General features: G+C 40.1%; 1 protein-coding gene across 2 annotated transcripts in view; it reads right to left on the bottom strand.

Moving 5' to 3' along the window:
* Positions 1-19,973, bottom strand: part of LOC111149968 (phospholipase C eta 1) — a 183,021-nt gene that overhangs the window by 42,328 nt on the left and 120,720 nt on the right. For both annotated transcript variants that reach the window (XM_022507247.1, XM_022507256.1), the window contains exons 6-8: positions 16,556-16,649; positions 14,030-14,233; positions 4,767-4,887 (exon numbers count right to left, since the gene is read on the bottom strand). In XM_022507247.1, coding sequence (XP_022362955.1) covers positions 4,767-4,887; positions 14,030-14,233; positions 16,556-16,649 — 419 coding nt within the window. The remainder of the gene's footprint in view (positions 1-4,766; positions 4,888-14,029; positions 14,234-16,555; positions 16,650-19,973) is intronic.

The following is a 19,973-nucleotide window of genomic DNA, read 5'->3' as shown; positions in this document are numbered from 1 at the left end:
TAGACATTTTTCTAAAAAAAGATATACAGTTGGTCAACAGACACATAGAAAGATGCTCAACATCACTATCAGGAAATGCAAATCAAAACCACAGGAGACATCACCTTACACCTGCCAGAATGGGTAAAACCAAAAACCCAAGACAAAACAAGCATTGGTGAGGATGTGAAGAAAAAGAAACCCTCCTATGCTATTGGTGGGAATGCAAACTGGTGCAGCTACTATGGAAAACAGTATGAAGGTTCCTCAAAAAGTTAAAAATAGAAATACCATATGATCCAATAATTCCACTACTGGGTATTTACCCCTCAAAAAACCCAAAAACATTAACTCAAAAAGACACAAACCCTTATGTTTATTGCAGCATTATTTACAATAGCCGAGATACAGAAGCAACTTAAGTATCCATTGCATTGTTAGCAAATGGGTAAGGAAGATGTGGTGTGTACAAGTACACACACACACACACACACACACACACACACACACACACACACACACGAATATTATGCAGCCATAACAAAGGAGTAGGTTGTGCCATTTGCAACAACACGGATGGACCTAGAGGGTATTATGCTAAATGAAATAAGACTGAGAAGGACAAATGCCATATGATTTCACTCATATGTGGAATCTAAAAAGAAAACAAATGAATAAACAAACAAAAAGCAGGATCAGCACTATAATACAGAGAATAAACTAATGGTTGCCAAAGCGGAGGGGGAGGAGGGGCTGGGCAAACTGGGCAAAGGGCAGTGGGAGGTATGGGTTTCCAGTTATGGAATGAATAAGTCATGGGAATAAAAGGTACAGTAAAGGGCACACAGTCCATGGTATTATAATAACATTGTATGGTAAAAGTAGCTATACTTGTGAGCACGGTATATGTACCAACTTGTCAAATCACTATGTTGTACACCTAAAACTAATGTAACATTGTGCACCAACTACACTCAAATAAAAAAAAGTAAACTTCAGGATAAAAACTTAAATAGATTCCATTTTTAAAAATGTCTAACAAATCACTAAGTACAGATATTTAAAAATATATTATCAGCCCCCGGCTTGAAAATCACTATGGAGGATAAAATAGCATAATGGAATTTCACGATTTATAGCATCCTATGCCAAACATTTGAAAATCATTTGTATAGAATTATATACGAGTCTTTACTTTCAGAAGAGGCAAGCATTCACTCTCCCCCAGTCCTCGGGTTCCTGTGCAGAGAACATGAAACCCAAGTAGACTGATTGCCAAAGACAGCCTCCGGAGTTGGTGGCCAAGGCAGAAAGGGAACCCGGACTGATCTCTGCTCTTACTCTTCTTCTGACGTTGTTTTTTCTTCAGAGTAAGAAATTATTTCAAATTTAGCTTGCTGGTTTTTTCTACTTCTTTTCTGTCATGTATCTTCTGAAGTAATAGACCATATATATTTTCCAGAGTATATAGCCAATATTTAAATTGGCCCATATATCCATGTAGAGAAAAAAAATTTTACTTCTGGGCTTGTATGGCAGAACATGCGTCACAGGAGGGTCTATAAGAAATTACATCCTTTCCTCATTAGTAAAACCTGATGCCAAAGGTAATAGAAGAGACGAACCTTTGTAACCAGAGTGGGCTACCTTATTCTGATCTAGTTGTTCTTGTGTCCACATGGACTTTATCCCAGAGTGTTAGAAAGAGAGAAAAACAACGACAAACTAGCAAGAGATTATCTATGCAATCACATCAAGGTGTTCTAACAACGAATTTTTAAATTACCAATCTGTTCATAAAAAAGCCTATTAGAGGGGCACCTGGGTGGCTCAGCGGGTTAAAGCCTCTGCCTTCCGCTCAGGTCGTGATCCCAGGGTCCTGGGATTGAGCCCCATGGCCAGCTCTCTGCTCAGCAGGGAGCCTGCTTCCTCCTCTCTCTCTCTCTCTCTCTGCCTGCCTCTCTGCCTACTTGTGATCTTTGTCTGTCAAATAAATAAAATCTTTTTTTAAATAAATAAATAAATAAATAAAATAAAAAAGCCTATTAGTGTCTAATGATACTCAATGTAAAGCAACACTTCTCAACGGGGGACAAGGGGGACCGTGACTCAGCGTTCCCAAAATAGCTATCTGTCAACATCTGAAGACATTTTTGTTGCTCACAATATTGGGGGGAGGGGGAGAATGTGACTGACATTTAGTGTGGAGAAGTCAGGATGCTGTAACCATTTTACAATGCACAAGACAGTTTCCCACAACAAAGAATTATCTGGTTCAAAATGCCAATGGTGCCAAGGCTGAGATACCTGGGTATAAAGAAGGCCTAAGAAAGAAAAGAAAAAGACTGAACTTTTAAAATGTGCTAAACAATCATTATTAACTTTTCATTTCAAGTGCTTTTCTCCTAAATAGCCCCAAACTTGAAGTAAGCCCCGTCAAACACCCAACCTCACATTTTAGAAAACAATGGCAAAACCACTCCATCAACTTTGCTGAAACTAGCAAAAATGAGGGTAGAAAAGACCTGTCAGTTGATACCATAAACCGAAGCTGCCAGGCAGCATGCATCTCTCATTGCAACAGCATTTTAGCCTCATGGTTAATAAATAAGAAGACCAAATATTAAAAATTTTAAAGGCTATTAACTTTTAAAAAATTAATTTTACAGAATTATAATTTTGTTTAATTCCAAAAAAATCATTTCTTAGCTGTCTGGTATATTGCAGGCACCTGCTAGGCAAGAAAGAATGAATAAGACATAGCCCCATATTTCCAATGAGCTCATGGTCTTAAAGACTCAAAAGAAGGCAGGAAGCCAACAGTTACAATTGAGTGCTACATAGATACAACAGAAATACGCTCAGGGTGCTAAGAACAGAGAAAGGAGCATTAAATCAGCTGGTAAATCAGTAAGTCTGACAGAGGGACAGTATCTGAACAGTCTTGAAGGATGGATAAGGATTAGGCAGGTGGAATAATGGGAAGAATGTGCGGGGCAGAGAACAGCACATCGAGGTAGGGAGTTGTGAAAGAACTGGGGTAACTCGAGAATCCAAGAGAAGACAAAGGCAGAATCCCTGCAGAGCAATGATGGAAGACCCTGGGAGAAAGAGAAGAGGCCACGTCCTGAAGGACCTAGAAGACATGACTGCATACCACAGGGAGCTTCTGAAGGACTTTAAGACATACAGCAGCACACTTGTGTTTTCAGAAAGGAAAATATTGCACTGGAGTGGAAAATGACCCAAAGGGAAATGAAAACGGAGAGAAGGCAATGGAGTCAAAAGATAATTAAGGAAGTAGAATTGACAAGAATTGGCTGAATCTAGAAAGACTCGGTTTTTGGCTAAAGACACTGGTAGACAGCGTTACCTCTTACTAAAGGGAAATAGAGCCAGAGGACGTTTGGCAAAACGAAGTGCTGAGTTCGGGTTGGGACGTAAGCTCCATGATGGTGGAAGTCTTCTCTTTTGTTCAGTGCTGTGGCTCCCTAAACTTATTTCAGTGTCCCTGGCTTAGAGTAGGCACCATAAAATACTTGAATAAGTAATGACATGTGCTGATTTTGAGGTACCTATGGGATACGTAGGTGAATTTTTACTAAGAATTTTTCTAGGGGCACCTGGGTGGCTCAGTTGGTTAAGCGTCTGCCTTCAGCTCAGGTCATGATCCCAGGGTCCTAGGATCCAGTCCCATGTCTGGCTCCCTGCTCAGTGGGGAGCCTGCTTCTCCCTCTCCTCCCCATTGTGCTCTATCTATGTCTCTCTCTCTCTCTCTCTCAAATACATAAATAAAATCTTAAGAAAAAAATTTTTAAAAAGGAATTTTTCTACATAATTCTGAAACTGAGGGGAAAGTTCTGGACATATAATTAAACAGCCCAAAAGCAGAACAATGGCAATAACTTAAGAAATAGTGACTATTGGAGTGCCTGGGTGGCTCAGTCGGTTGGCTCAGGTCGTGATCCCAGGGTCCCGGGATCAAGTGCTACATCAGGCTCCCTGCTCAGCGGAGAGCCTGCTTCTCCCTCTCCCTCTGCCACTCCCCCTGCTTGTGAGCTCTCTCTCTCTCTCTCTCTGTCAAATAAATAAATAAAATCTTAAGAGAAAGGAAGGAAAGAAGGAAGGAAGGAAGGAGGAGGGAGGGAGAAAAGGGAGGAAAGAAGGAAGGAAGGAAGAAAGGAAGGAAAGGAAAGGAAGAGAGAAAGAAAGAGTGACAGAGGAATGAGGAAATGGAATAGAAGACCTTAACTAAAAAAAAAAAAAAAAAAAAAAAAAGAGTGAGAAACAATGATGGGATAGAGGGTAATGTTATAATAGAAGCCCCCCAAAACGCAAGTATTAAGGAGAAAAGAGTCACCATTATCCAATGCCAAGAAAGAGTCAAGTGACAAGTCACAGTATATACAGGACACCCAGCAAGGCTAAAAACCTAGCTTTTATTTTACTATATTGTAATATAATATCAATAACCTATTTATCACATATAGTAACCTATGTTTCCAAACTTTATGAACATTGTAGAAATGCTGAAGTCAGTCTTCACAAGAACAGGCTCCAAGGAGGCAATGTCTTGAGACAGAATAGGGTAAGAAATAAATGGAGCAAGAGAAAGTACAAACATGGAGCGCATATTTCTTGCTCACAATTCTTTGTTGGGAAGGAAGGAGGGAGCGAGGGTCAGAGAAAGGGAGACGAAGACTCCAAGGAAGGGTGTGTGGTTTTGTAGTTGTGGTACATCAGCCAATGCTCTGTGTGCTAGCTTAGCTCCCAAGTGTTGTACTTACTCGTTCTTCACAAAGGCGTGCTTGTTGATGGTCTCCACAACGTCTCTGAAGAGAATTTTTGAAGTCAGAGTATAACCGTGGTGGACCACTGGCTCTCCATCTGGGCCATCCCAACAGTCAACTGCCAAGAACAGAATTTCACATCAACAATGCAAAGTTTTCTGGTGTTTGTTAATATTTCTGGAACTATCAGATAAATATTATTCTATATTACATCAGATAAATATTATCAGATTAAATATTATTATACATGTTATGAGCATGACAAAGATACCAGACAGAGAGATGGGTGTTCTGGCATATTTATCAGAATAAGGAATTAAAGATAACAATTTGTTTCTGAGTGTTTATAGTTAACAAAGACATCATATTCACAAGCGCCCTAGCATTTACCAAGAACGCTCGTTAGAAATCGATCTAAAGCCAATCAAGTACACCCAAGGCTAGTGATACTTAACGGGTTGTTTCTCTAATTTCACTTCTTCATTTTCAGCTTACTCAAGTCTTTTGGTAAATTGCAGTGACCCTCTCAAATCAGTAACAGAATTCTTCATTACTGTTCACTTAAACTCATTATGTTTCTTTTAGATTTTCATTTTATTAATTCTACAGGAGCCATAACACTGACTTCTTAAGTTCAAATCCTCAGGCCCTGCCGAGATTTATGTGAATATAGGCAAATGATTTAATCATTTTAAAGCCTTGCTTTCCCCCACTGAAGGGAAAGAATGGTCGCATTTGCATCATAAGTTTGAGTGATGCCTATGTAAAGCTGCTTGTAATACTACAGGATACATAGCAATTGTGATTGTTATTGATAACACTGATACTGCTCTACGTATAGACAGCTTCACTGGCTCCCAGCTCGAGAAACACGACCACCACCATCCACCCTGACTAGGAATTTGCCTCCCCTGTTTTACACTCGACTACCAGACTGGTCTTTCAAAATGATGCTTTCACCGTGTTGTTCCTTTGCTCAAAAGTCTACTTAGCGGGGGGCGCCTGGGTGGCTCAGTGGGTTAAGCCGCTGCCTTCGGCTCAGGTCGTGATCTCGGGGTCCTGGGATCGAGTCCCACATCGGGCTCTCTGCTCGGCAGGAAGCCTGCTTCCCTCTCTCTCTCTGCCTGCCTCTCCGTCTACTTGTGATCTCTCTCCGTCAAATAAATAAATAACATCTTTAAAAAAAAAGTCTACTCAGCACATAACACAGCATTTACTCAATAGATATATGCTGATTTTATTAATAGCCTACAGCAGCTCCTGCCTGCTTAACGCCAAGGTCTCCATCTCTTATGCTAGAGACTGGCTAGCAGCTCCCTCAGCCTGTAACCACTTCCGCCCTGGCACACAGCCGGACTACACTGCCCAGCCTTCCCTTGCAGTAGGATGTGGCCATTGAAATGTGGGCTGAAATTATGTGCACTGCTTCCACATCTGGGCTGTGAAAACTTGCCCTACACAGTCATCCATGCTCTCTTCTTTTGTGATCACTATAGAAGACATGTGCTGGAGATGGCATGACCCAAGACCCCTAAATCATTGCTTGAAAGACTCACCTATTAGGGACACCTATTTTGGACTTTACATAAGCAAAAAAGAAATTTCAGTTGTTTTAAGGCACAGAGATTTTAGGTTTAACTCTTAAAGGAACTACTGTTGCCTTAATACCTTAGCTCCTGTCTGACAAGTCAACCTTATTTTCTCCTACACCTGACACTCACAGACAGGTTCTTCCATTAGGCAAGTTGCCTCAGAGACAACCCTACCTCCAGGACGCTGCTTCTTTCATTTAAGGTCAACCAAAATGCCCTCTTCACGCTCCTTATCTAAATCCCAATCAAGGCTAAGCTGGGGTCCCCCATACAACCTTGCCAGTTCTGGTGACATTGCCTTCCATATAGCATAGGCAGGCAACTCTGCTTGCCAGAGCTGAGAAAACTCAAAACTCTAGATCTTACTGCCATGAGTTTTCCCAATTTTTAAAATATTGGGAATGCATCCGTTTTTAAAATCACAACACGAGCCAAACATTCTGCACGCTGGATTTGGCTAATGGAATGCCAGTTAAAACTCTGAGTTTTAATTAGGGCCAGATAGCTCATGACCACACCTGTTCCTTATTTTAGTAGTAGCTTCCTCATACATGTGCTTTGTATATTACATCAGGGCACGATCTGTCCATTTTTTCCCTAAAACTTTAAAGCTGTTCACCATAACCGTTAATAGGATTTGATGGGTAATTTTATGTGTCAACCATGCTAGGCTACAATGCCCAGTTATTTAATCAAACGCCAGTCTAGATGTTGCTGTAAAGATATTTTTTAGATGTGATTAATATTTAAATCAATAGGCTTTGGGTAAAGTGAATTACTCTCCATAAAGTGTGGGCCTCATCAGTCAGTGGAAGGCCTTAAGATGCAAGACTCCCATTTCCTGAAGACGCAATTCTCCCCATGCCTGTAACATCAACTCCTACCTAAGGTTCCAACCTGCTGGTCTGATGTATGTATTTCCGACTGGCACATCTCCATGATCAGGTAAGCCAATTTCTTAAAATCGACCAATCTTTCTTTCGCACTCTCATATATATGAGAGAAATCCTACTAGTTCCATACCCTAATAGAGTTACCTATATTATAATTAAACATTGACTGTTAAATTATCCTTAGGAAGAAAAATGGAAAAGGTAAGAAGAGAAAAAGGCTAATATCTTTTCAAGGCTGATACCATAGGAATATAGGAAACAAATTTTAAAGATGCTGTTAAGGAAATCCAAGGTTTTGGGATACCAGCATAAAGAGTTGCACTGTTTCTTTGGGCCTACAAATGAGGTAAAACTTATCAAAGACATTTTCTAAGAAGAGAAGCTCCAACTATCTTTTGACATGTTCTTAACATTCTTTAATTTTTCTTTGCATAGAGGTATGGAAAGAAGGAAGAGATGTTTCCAATGTAATTTGAGTAATTTAGACCCTGATCTAGCCCCCTTATGGAGGAAAAAGGACATAACAGGGTTTCTCATAAATGAACTAACATCCTCGCAAAAAGAAGGGATGTAGACCAGGCAATGCCATGCCCATTTGATTATCATGTATACAGAAAAGCAGCTGTTAAAACTACATTGGGCATGAAAGAAGATGTTCTTTTGCTAACATTTATAACATAAGCAGAATATCTGTAGCCGAGGGTGGTGGTTCTTTTTTTTTTTTTTTTAATTTTATGTTTTCAGTGCTCCAAGATTCATTGTTTATGCACCACACCCAGTGCTCCATGCAATATATGCCCTCCTCAATACCCACCACCAGGCTCACCCATACCCCCCTCTCCAAAACCCTCAGTTTGTTTCTCAGAGTCCACAGTCTCTCATAGTTTGTCTCCCCCCGATTTCCCCCCACCCACTTCTCCTCTCCATCTCCCAATGTCCAAGGGTGGTTCTTCTAATGCTCGCTTTTTAGATCTATTTCACCACCTGTCTGCTAAACGAGGATAACAACATTCCCAAATGGTAACTGGCATCCTAACATGTGGCAGTCACAGCGAGGTTCAAATGACAGTGAAGGTTCCTGTAGGAGCTCATGCTGTAACGGGAATGCTGGCAAGACGAAAATCCTCTAACCAATCCCCCTAGCCACAAAATTACCAGGGGCCTGTTTTTCAATCACGTCACATATTAGAGGTCCCTGAAAGCACTCTGACAAAGGGTTGGTCAGTTCTGCAGTCTAGCCAAGCAGCTAACATGACAGCTTTTCATAATGGAACTTAAAAGCGTTCCATCCTGATAGCCCTCCCAGAGATAACAGGAAAGGTTGTAAACCGATGATAGCAGTGATGCGACATCAGTTCCATAATGAGGGTGAAAATCCCCTGGACAGAACCTCCATATTTATTAGGCAACTTGGGCTGAAAATCAAGGGGATGAAAGGCCATGTAAAAAATGTTATCCAGTTGATTTGCTGACAAACCCACTTCCCCAAAAAAGACCTGTTAGTCTTCCCCAAGACACTGTGTGTATCCTGACCAAGGACATTCCTGCCGCTGAACTAATGGAGATGGAAAACACAACTTGATCAAACTAGAAGCTCAAAGGTGGAGAGATTCTTCAGGTCACACTACCATGAAGAACCTGTCCGGAATCATTACTCTCTGCCACTAAGTGCTATGCTCAGCAAAAGCTGCTTCCAAAAAATATCTGTGGGACCTAAAATTTCCAATCCTTGACCTGCTATGTTCTATAAATCAGGTTCTTTATTCCTAACTCTAGTTATTTCAGAGTAAAAACAACTTGATCCAGACCCAAGGTAGATGCCATAGCACTGGTACCTATAAACACTGGTGTCTCAGACCCAAGCTTCAGCTGTGAGCTCAGATCTTCAAAGCACAGGGCTCGCAGACGTTGTCAGGAGAGCGCAAAAGATCATGTCATCAAATTCTCAGACTACAGGAACATCTAAATATTCAGATGGTGGTCCCAATCTTGAACCGAGCTAATTCCTTCTTTTAAAACCACCTTCCCCTCAGTGCTTCACTTCACTTTCTCTAGCCTTCCTTCTGTGACCTGATGACCTTCATTTGATCCCTCCTGGGGCTAATCATGCCATGCAACGCTTGCTCCTCCGGAAAGCACATGGACTTCACAGAGAACAGTGAAGTAGGGGAGTTAAATCAACTTGTGTTCAAATCTCCAGTCCCATGCTTCCTAGCTATGGGAACTTGAGCCACTTCACCACTCCAAGTTGGGGGTGTTCTCTCAAGGAGGCTATTCTAGCCCCCTTAGTGTTGTAAGACTCAAATGAGAATGGATGGAAAGCACTCAGTCAGGACCTGGCTCACAAAAGGGGCTGAAATCATAGTAGTTCCCCTGTTCCTCCACACAGAACATTCAAAGCCAAAGTGATAACCATAATTTTGAATACAACACAGATTCCGGACAAAGCTGATCAAGTCCCTCAGATAAATAGAATTCTTCTCCTCAACAAAAACCTTCCAGAAATAGTAGTCTGACTTCCACTGCCCACTTATAATAGCTTATTCCAATAGCAATAACTTCAAGTAAGCCAAATAATAGGGGAGGGATTTGCGGCTCCAAGCTGATGAGGGAGGTATTGGAGGGACTGCATGTCCTTTAAAGTGACACCAGAGCTGTACATGTTCTCAGTTGGTGTGAGGATCTGGAGCAAGGTAAGCTTTTAGAAAAGGACAGCCAAGTAGCTTCTAGTACTTTGGTGACTGGCAGTTAGGAAGAAAGAAGGGAGAGACAAGAGAAGGCCAATGTCCAACATCATCTGCTACAGACAATTTCTAAAAGCTCTCATTTTAAAATTAAAAGATCCCTAAAAAAAAAAAAAAAAGCTAAGATTAAAAATCACTTGTACCTTGCTATAAATTGTCTTAATCAGATAATTTTCCTTCTTAATACCCCAAACAAAACTGGAGGGTTAGATGTTCTGATTCAGGATAAGGAACTGATCATGGGAACATGGTTAGGCTTGGGTAGGACACTGATTTTTAGAGAGCAAAACCAAAAAAGAGAAGACTGGGTACCTGAAAAACCTGGAAAGCAAAAGAAATACTGCACAGGACACAGCAGTTAAAAAAAATTGCAAAACAGTCTGGAGTTAACAATCACGACACAGAGCCATTACAAGTCATTTTTCCTTCCTTGGCCTCAAAGGATATGTCACCATTTCAAATGATAGGCAACCACCACTATGAATCCAATGAGGGTCTGTGCCCCGGGAACCTCTACGCATGTCACACACGTAAAACTACTTGAGCGCTGAACAAACAACGGGTTGAATAATGGCTGAGAGCAGGATGTCATCTTGAGACCTTCTAAAAGGTTTTTCTTTATGTTAATATTTTATAAGCATCTTCATTACTCAGTTGCTTAAGCTACTCAATTGTCTGTCACTCATGTCAGTAGGCGTTCTCTGCACCAACTGCAAAAATGCCGAGTCTTAAAGCATGAGGTTCCAGGACACTAAATTTGTAGTGGCTCTAATTGTTTTGTATGCAGACAGTTTTTAATGCCTGTCCAGTTTTAAAATGTTAATTGACCCTTAGAACATTCCAGAAACTATCTGACAAAGACCCATCCAGTTATGAGTCTTATCACCTTACTACTTTATTCCTTTCCCCTACACTATTCCACCCCCCCCAGCACAACACCCCTGTTTTCCACCGCTAACCCCCACCACACCCCCACCAAAAAGTGATTCCCTTTTGCTCCGTGGAATCTCCATTCCATCACAAATTCCCTTTTATCATCAGACTCTTTGCAGAGTTCACCTTCCACCTCTGAATCTTGATTAACCATCAGCTTGCCTTGGAGGATACCACCTTTCTCCACAGATGCTTTTTTTGTATAAATCACAGATCAGGGAGCATGCTCCAGGCCTTTATTGGCACTTTTAAATAACTGTTCTCCTATATTCATTTAAAAATTAATCCCCCCACTTTGGAACCTCATTTTATCCAACTCTACGTTTCTGGCATCTTCCAAGTGCCTTTCCTATAGCATTCTTTTTGCACTTAAGTATCTGGTTTACAGTTTTTAATCTCCAACTTCTAATCTTTAAAATTTTTAATAATGAATCTACCTGTCAACATCCTTCATGAGTTAAAAGTCCATGTGGGCAGAGGAGATGCAACATGGGGGGTTAAGGGGGTAGGAGAAGAGTAAATGAAACAAGATGGGATTGGGAGGGAGACAAACCATAAGTGACTCATAATCTCACAAAAGAAACTGAGGGTTGATGGGGGGAGGGGGGTGGGGAGGGGGGTCGGGAGGGGGGGAGTGGGGTTATGGACATTGGGGAGGGTATGTGCTATGGTGAGTGCTGTGAAATGTGTAAACCTGGCGATTCACAGACCTGTACCCCTGGGGATAAAAACATATGTTTAAAAAAATAATAAAATTTAAATTAAAAAAAAAAAAAAAGTCCATGTGGGCAATTTATTCAGTCTCTTAGCTTTAACCTTCCCAATACTAACAAACTCCTCTCCACTCTTCATTCATGCTCACCCACCACACGGCCTAGATACAGTCATCAGCTGTAACTACATCCAAGATCCCACTCTGTGATGACAATTCTCTGTTCTTATTTTTTGTATGTGTGATGACAATTTTCTCCATCTTTTTATCTCTTGGTTGTCTTACCTCATTTTGTAGCCGCATATTCACCTTTTTTCCTTTCTAAGACGCATGGACCTACTGACTAATTACTTAAAAGAGCTCTCACCAACACCTTGATGATATTTTATACGACTTAGAAATCTAGAGGCTTGGATCAATTCTATAATCTATCTTCACTGTTCCTATACCTAATCTTTCTCTATCTCTCTAAGATTTTATTTATTTATTTGACAGAGAGAGGGAACACAAGCAGGGGGAGTGAGGGAGGAAGAAGCAGGCTTCCCGCAGCCCATCGGGGAGCCTGATGTAGGCCTCAATCCCATCACAACTCCAGCCCGTATCTAATCTCCTGGGAATGGGATGGGAGGAGTCTAAGCATGCAGATTTTGTATAACAAAAGGATGGTTTTTAGACTGTTTTTGAAATTAACTAGGATTTCTCCAGTTTATCTTATCAACTCCTTTCCCATTGTTTTTTGATCTTAAGCCCCCAAACTGACTTCCCCCCACTTTACACTTCGTAAATGATCCTCTCTTCCCAGAGAAAGGAGAGGCAATCAGGCTTAAACACTTTGAAAATCTCAGCCCCCATATCCCATCTAAAAACAGAATCTGTGTCCTCGTTTCTTCTTCTTCCAAGTCTCAAAACCTCCCCAAACTATATCACCTAGTTTTCCTCAAATGGGAAAAAATGCCAAGTGACTAACCCATAGCAGCTACCCCCACTAGCCTGTCACCAAACCTATCAAAAGATACCCATAACCTTGCAGCTGTCAAATGCAACCAGATTGGATGATTAGTGTTTGCCTTAATTTACTTTGATATTGCATGGGACATTTTTGCCCATTTCATTCCTTAGATCCCAGTGACCATTCTGTGTCATCCCAGTGGTTTCCCCTTGCTCTTCCTGCATGTAACTGCCAGATCACTTAACTCCTCAGGCCTCATTGCTTGTCCGCTCCTCTCTGTGGGTGATCTTGTACACTTCCAAGACCTTAACTATCACATACAAAACTCAGAACTATGGAATCTTTATCTTGCTGGATCTTTCCATTTTGTTCAGATATAATTATCCAACTGACTGATAAAAACGTCCAAGAGAACGTTACCAAATGACAATAAACTCAAGTGATAGAAAACGTGAACGCTCTTACCCCAGATTCCCTACAGTACATGGTGGCACCATTCACTCATTATAGCTCTCACCCTCATTTCCTACATCCTTTACTTCTTGCACCAGGTCGTGCTGAGTTGTCTTCTTTAAAATCGATGCAATCATCTCTCCTCCTCACTTAGTCCAAGTTTTTATAACCCTTCCACAGAATCATTAAGAGCCTTTTCCACCATTTTCATTGCTCTATCTAGCTTCACCCTGTTTCTCTCCACAAACACATATTCTTCAAAAAACAAAAAACAAAAAACTGTCCTCCTACACAGAGACGCATGTGATCTTTCTAAACTACAAGTCTGATCACATCACAGTATGTACTAAGACTTTTCATTGGACCCTTATTACCAAAGACTAGAATTCCTCAAGCCCTTTAACCCTTTATGATGGACCCAACTTTACTTTCCGAGCCTATTTCTCATCGCATTTTATCTCACACCTTACTCTTCGTAATTCCACTTCTCTACCATGTATGTGATTGGCCTGGTGGAATTCTCACACTGTCCTACCATTTTTAATGGCCACCCATTCTGCCAGACTGTCAGCTCCTTGAAGACAGACACCTGTATCTATGTCCCCACAAGCAAGACCCCATTAGAAATTTAATAAACATTGTTGACTGAGAGACTATAAAGCATCTTGAAAGCAAAGAGTCATCCAGAACTACGTCTGCCACTGTCGAATCAAAAATACCTTTCTAGGAAAACTTTCATTGTCATCCCAATCTTTCGGCAACTGTAGGTGTGCTTCCTAACTTCGGGTTCATCTCCTTGCCTCCTGATTGGACAGTAAGGAGAAGCCAGAGAGCATTACGAGTTAAGAATGATGCTACAACGAGCAGAAAAATGGTTCTGGTTCGTGTGCCTATTTCAAGTCTCCACTGTTTATACTAGACTTGACTGACTTGACTAAAGGCCACGTTCATCAACACTCAGCGGAGCTCAGACAAGGCCCACACCTTCCACGCAGCGACAGCCTTCCTGGAGCACCCGGGCATACATGTCCACTTTGGACTGGGAAAGGAGCTGGTCCCCGGTCAGGTATGTGTTGTGAGACGAGGCGATGTAGTAGTTGCACAAGGGCTGATCCATGTCCTGGTACACTTCCTGGTGCAGCGGGTTAAATATGTCACAAGCAGGACTACGCATGAAGTTCGTGAACCCTAGGGAAGAAAGAGACGGTGAAGGACTCTAGCTTTCAAAGCACGGGTACTTACTCAAACCCATTGGGGACAACAGAGGTCAAAGTATGTTCATAGTCATTAGCTTATTTACACTCAGGACAGCTACTGGGAAGAATACTAAAGCAATGAGATTTGCTTCAGGTCAATGAGTGACAAAAACGTAAATACAATGGGGAAATAGTAGTTTAAACATAACCTACAGTCAACTTTTCAAGAATTTTGATTAAGTCCTTGGGAGAGGGCTTACTGCAAAGCCATTCGGTAGCTACTGAACTCAAGCTATGACTGCGGAGCATGATCTAATGGGTAACTGATGCAATGTTCAAGCCATATTGACACAAAGTGCTACGCTGATTGACCAGCAACGTGACAAGTTATTAATTCAAAAAACAGTATTGTTAGGGCCATAGTTGAGGCCGCAGGTCAAAAGTTAGGCACTGCCTAAATTCAGAGTGTGATTATTTGACTATGAAATTGGTTTGAGAAGATGCTGCTAGTAGCTGGCAACTTTTTATGAGTTTAAAATAGTGTTTAAAGATTACACAGAAATACAGAGAGCAAATGGGACAGTTGCCAGAGGGGAAGGGGTAAAGGGCTGGGCAAAATGGGAAGAGGGAGATCTAGGCTTCCAGTTCTGCAACAAACAAGCCACAGGAATACAAGGCACAGCATAAGAAATATAGTCAGTGATACTGTAATAGCAGTGTAACAAGACAGACAGTGCCTACACTCGTGGTGAGTATGACATAATATGTAAGTTGTCAAATCACTAAGTTGTACACTCAAAACTAATTTGACATTGCATATCAGCTATACTCAAATAAATAAATAAACAAATATATATAATGTAGAAAATCCTATGAGTTTTCCATAGTTTTTCAAAACAGAACACCTGAGTAGAAGCACTCATCAAAAATGAATAAATATGGGAATGATCTCCAACCACCTAACTGGAATCATCAGGGTAAATTGTTTCAAGTCGTCAAGAATTATGTGGGTAAAACTGTGTCTGTAAATATCCTCTGAGACTCTGGAGAATTTCTTCATTGCCTATCCTTATGTCCATAATGGTCAAATCATGTTTAATCCCATTTTGGGGGACCCCACCAGAGAAAACATGCATTTCTTGGTAACGGAATGGCCTAAATTAGTTTATCCTCTCTAGTTGTTTTAATAATGGTTCTTAATGAAATAAATTTTAAATTATTCCTTTCTCTTAATTACCCTCCACCCCAGGAAGTAAACTGGTGATATCAAAACCCTCTTGTCCACACTGAGTCTGAAAGTAGAGGAGAATAGGAGGTCAACAATCTAAATTAGTAAGATAAACTATGGCTTTGGATGCTCTTGAGGGCAATAGAGTGGTCCTCCATTAAGATTGCTGGTTCTGCCTGGGACTTGATCTTCTATTGGGTAGCAGCCTGAAGTTTATTTTCCCACATATTTTAAATAAATATAACTTATACATACATGTAGCTATATTCACATTTATACGTAAGATCCCAGAAGCTAATTCTGAATACATAACTGTGGGCGAATTATTAATTTCTTTGAGAGCCTCACTTTCCTCAACTATGTAATAAAATAGTTGTATTAACAAAATTTGTGGTTCCAATAACCTCTCCACTGCTACCAACTAGGGAAAACAAGTTCATGGCCAATAGTTTTTAAAAAAACATGTACTTTCAAGTCGCTAGTGTCATAGGTTAGTTATTTTAAAGCCAAATTTCCTTTTTTGCAATTACCAGGTTGAAGCTTTCCAAAATTAGCCATTTGAGAAAAGTCCAAATATTTCTTGAGATCTACCACATGCATGGTGGGATAGAGCTGATTTGCATGGAGTGGAAAATGCATATCATCATTAGAGACGCAAGAGAAAGAGCAATATCATGGCATCTGTTTTGTGGGAAAATATGTTGTATTGTGAGTTTTATTGGAATCATCTGTAATCCATGAATATCTCCTGATTTTCTAAAAATTTTGCTAGAATTTAACTTAACAAACTGAATTGAGAAATGAGAAATTAAGAACATTGGTTATTTTAAGGGAGGCAAACCCTACAAGATTCTTACCTATGGAGAATGAACTGAGGGTTATTGGAGGGGAGACTGGTGGGGGATGGGGTAACTGGGGGATGGGCATTAAGAAGGGCACGGGATATAATGAGCACTGGGTGTTATAAAGCAACGGATGAATCACGAAATTCTATCCCTCAAACTCATATTACACTACATGTGAACTAACATGAATTTAAAGAAATCTTGAAAGGGGGGAAAAAAAAGAGAATACTGGTTATTTTACCTTCTATGCCAAGAACATTTTTTGCCTTATTTTCTTCTGAAACTTCAAATTTTCTTACGATGTCAAGACAATATTCTGTTGTCACATTACTCATCTAAACAAAACAGAACATTAGTAAAACACCTACAATTTCATGAGATACTTGCCTCTACACACTTTTTAAGCATTCCTGATACAGAGCAGAGTGGTTAAATGAGCAGTGTTTGAGATTACTAGTGTCATAGCAACTTTATCTTTGTGAAATGATCATCTCAATCTTTCCACATTATCTTTCAGATTTAATCAATGAAAACATCCCTTCAAGTACTAGACAAATGTACTCCACGAAGCAAAATTAATAAAACTGAACCAATATTCAGTGCAAATCCACTGCCAAAATCTACATATTATAAGCTAGTAGCTATCTACAAATTAATATTTCCTAGACAAACACTAAAATTTGCCAATCATAAATACAGATAGAAAGAAATTATTCCCTATCAAAACAGAATGCTCTAGGTAAATCCATACGTGTGGGTATAGATCTATAGATCTTCCTAGTGAATCACAAGAGCAATCTGCCGTGATGATTCAAGATCACAAAGGTGAGTGAGAGAAAGTAAAACCAGAAAGCTAGGTGAAGCAGCTAGCATAACAAAGAATTCTGGAGCTAGATGGCTCGTGTTCAAATCAGCCAGCTCACATCATTAACAGTGGGATCTTGAACAAGTCACTTACCTTCTCTGTGGCTATCTTATAAGGCAGTTGTGAGAATTAAATTAATTACGATCAACGTGTGACATCAAAAAGGCAGCGCAGCCTACTAAGTCATTCTCAAGGTCGCTGCATGAACATTACATACTCAATGTCACTGGAAAAAGCAAACTCTTCCAGAATAATTTCTTTAATTAAACAGCAACATGCAGGATATGATATTTTGATCAAAATTCCACTGAGCCCCACAGTCTAACAATGACATTTAAAAGTACTAATGAATAGTGATGGGGAAGCTAATCCTATGAGTCAGGATTTCATACTTCACGGTGATTTTCAAATAGTCTATTAAGTCTTAGGTTCAATACTTACATTTTAGTGAAATCTAATTTTTCTAAACTGTCTATTTGATAGCCTTTAAACCTTTTGCAGGGGAACAAAAGCTCTGTTATGCAGCTCTTTTTTGCCTGCTTGCAAAAACAGAGACTGCTTTTTCTCCCAAACCAGCTGTGTAATACGCCTAATGCACGCATTGCGTAAATTTCACAACCCTTACTACCTTCAGAGGCTTATATTGCCAGACAACATCAGAAAATACCATAAAATAAATGAAACCATGCTACCTATAAGAACTCTATTACCCTACCCAGGCTTGGAGCAGGTCATTAATTTGTCCGCAACATACTAGAAAGGTTTACCACGTACAATCTAAAAAGCAAATAATTTCTCACAAAATAAGAAGAGCCAAATTGATAACAACAACAACTAAAATTCATGCGCCATGGGAAGCCTGAGTTTACACTGCAATTACTCGGTTTATGAAGCAATTTGTTCAGACATGTAGGGGTCTTGTACTGGACTCAGGTAGTCTACCAGGAGCCCATGGGATCTAAAAAATAAACAACAAAATACCATCATCCTGGGATAGAACTAGTTGGAAATGAGCAGGGAACATGTCACTAGTTCAAGATTCAAAGCAGAATGTGTTAACTAAAAGCATCCTATTGGGGAAGTAAATTCGTGCAACTATCAGTAGACATTCTAAGAAGCGTACAATTTTCTGGGCATGATCTAAAAATAAATGTGAGGGGCACCTGGCTGGCTCAGTCAGTTGGGCATCCGACTCTATGGATCTCAGGATCATGAATTCAAGCCCCATGTTGGGTGTGGAGCCGACTTAAAAAGAACAAAAGAACAGGAAGAAAAAAAATGAAAGGTAATCCATTTCCTACCAAAATTCAAGTATTAAGGATTAACTTGGTGATATACAGTAATATCACATAATAATGAGAAAGGAAATGTATAACTCATTCAGCTTCCATGCTTCCCCCATTCCCTGGTCTAATTTATTAACCTTCCCAATAGCTAACCTTCCCAATAGCAATATCCTGCATTTTCTACAATGCAATTTTTCAGACCTTACTTAAAAAGTTATTGTGAGATTTTGCTGTATGAATCAGGGTTCAACATAGGTTAATGCCCTGTATGGTTCCTTTCTCCTTGTTTTGTGACATAGCTAATAAGGAAAATAGAAAACAACTTCTCTCTACTCTACTGTTTCCCATGGAGCACATTCATAAGTTTTGTTTGGTATCAGTATCTGAGCCACTTGCTGTTTCCAACACAGAGGACTGTTCTTTCTATACCAGGCAACAGGTGCTAAAAGAGCTTTAAAAAACCTGAATACAATAATGATTCTTTACCTTTATATAATGCAGGCACTGCTGTGCAGTTTAGAAAGAGCCTTCGCGCGCAAAATCGTAAATAGTTCTTACAAAAGTCTTGTAAACTTGGAATTTTAATCCCCATTTTATAATAGGAAAATTTATGCTAGGGAAGGTTCACTATGTCAAAGTCACAAAACCAACAGAAGGCAGGACCACGGATCTCTGACTTCAGATCCAAAGCCTTTTCTTTTACACTATACTTATCTGGGAGTTCTTTATTTGTACTGAAAAACTGAAATGCTTACTTTCAAAACTGATGGTTTTCTTCAATATAGCTAAAACTACTAAATCTTAACTTCTTAGATTTAGTAGTTGAGATGCCTTTTTTTTTTTTTAAGATTTTTATTTATTTATTGACAGAGAGAGACACAGCGAGAGAGGGAACACTAGCAGGGGGAGTGGGAGAGGGAGAAGCAGGCTTCCGGCTGAGCAGGGAGCCCGATGCAGGGCTTGATCCCAGGATGCTGGGACCGTGACCTGAGACTCCTGGGATCGTGACCTGAGACTCCTGGGATCATAACCTGAGCTGAAGGCAGAGGCTTAACCCACAGAGCCACCTAGGCATCCCCTTTTGAGATGCTTGGAGGTCTCAAGTTAGTTATTGTAGTTTAACTTCTTTGACTAGTCCAGGTTGGATTCCATTCTCCTTTCCTCGTTTGCTGTAATACTTAATCTCATCCAAAAAGACTATCTGGCCCTCATATTAAAGGTCAGCCCACTTCAGATGGACTAGTTATAGAGATCAAAGTCACAGGTCTCTATACCACATATTACTGTTCTGATACTGACTTTTATCCCCAGTATCTAGCAAAGCTTGGACAACGAGTGAGAATTTCAAAACAAAGTCAGAAGTAAATAATTATATTTCTTATAGCTATGACTCCCAAAGCACAGCAAACCCAAAAATCATAATGTAACTTGCAGAGAATTTTAATATTGCTAAGCTCTTTTCAATTTACTTTTGTCAAAGTAATATATTCATAATTAAATGTCAAAAC

This window comes from Enhydra lutris, unplaced genomic scaffold (assembly GCF_002288905.1).
Source record: "Enhydra lutris kenyoni isolate GAN:26980312 unplaced genomic scaffold, ASM228890v2 scaffoldscaffold2, whole genome shotgun sequence".
NCBI lineage: Eukaryota > Metazoa > Chordata > Mammalia > Carnivora > Mustelidae > Enhydra > Enhydra lutris.
Note: the sequence above shows the minus strand (reverse complement) of the source record. Positions and strands in the feature narration are given on the sequence as shown.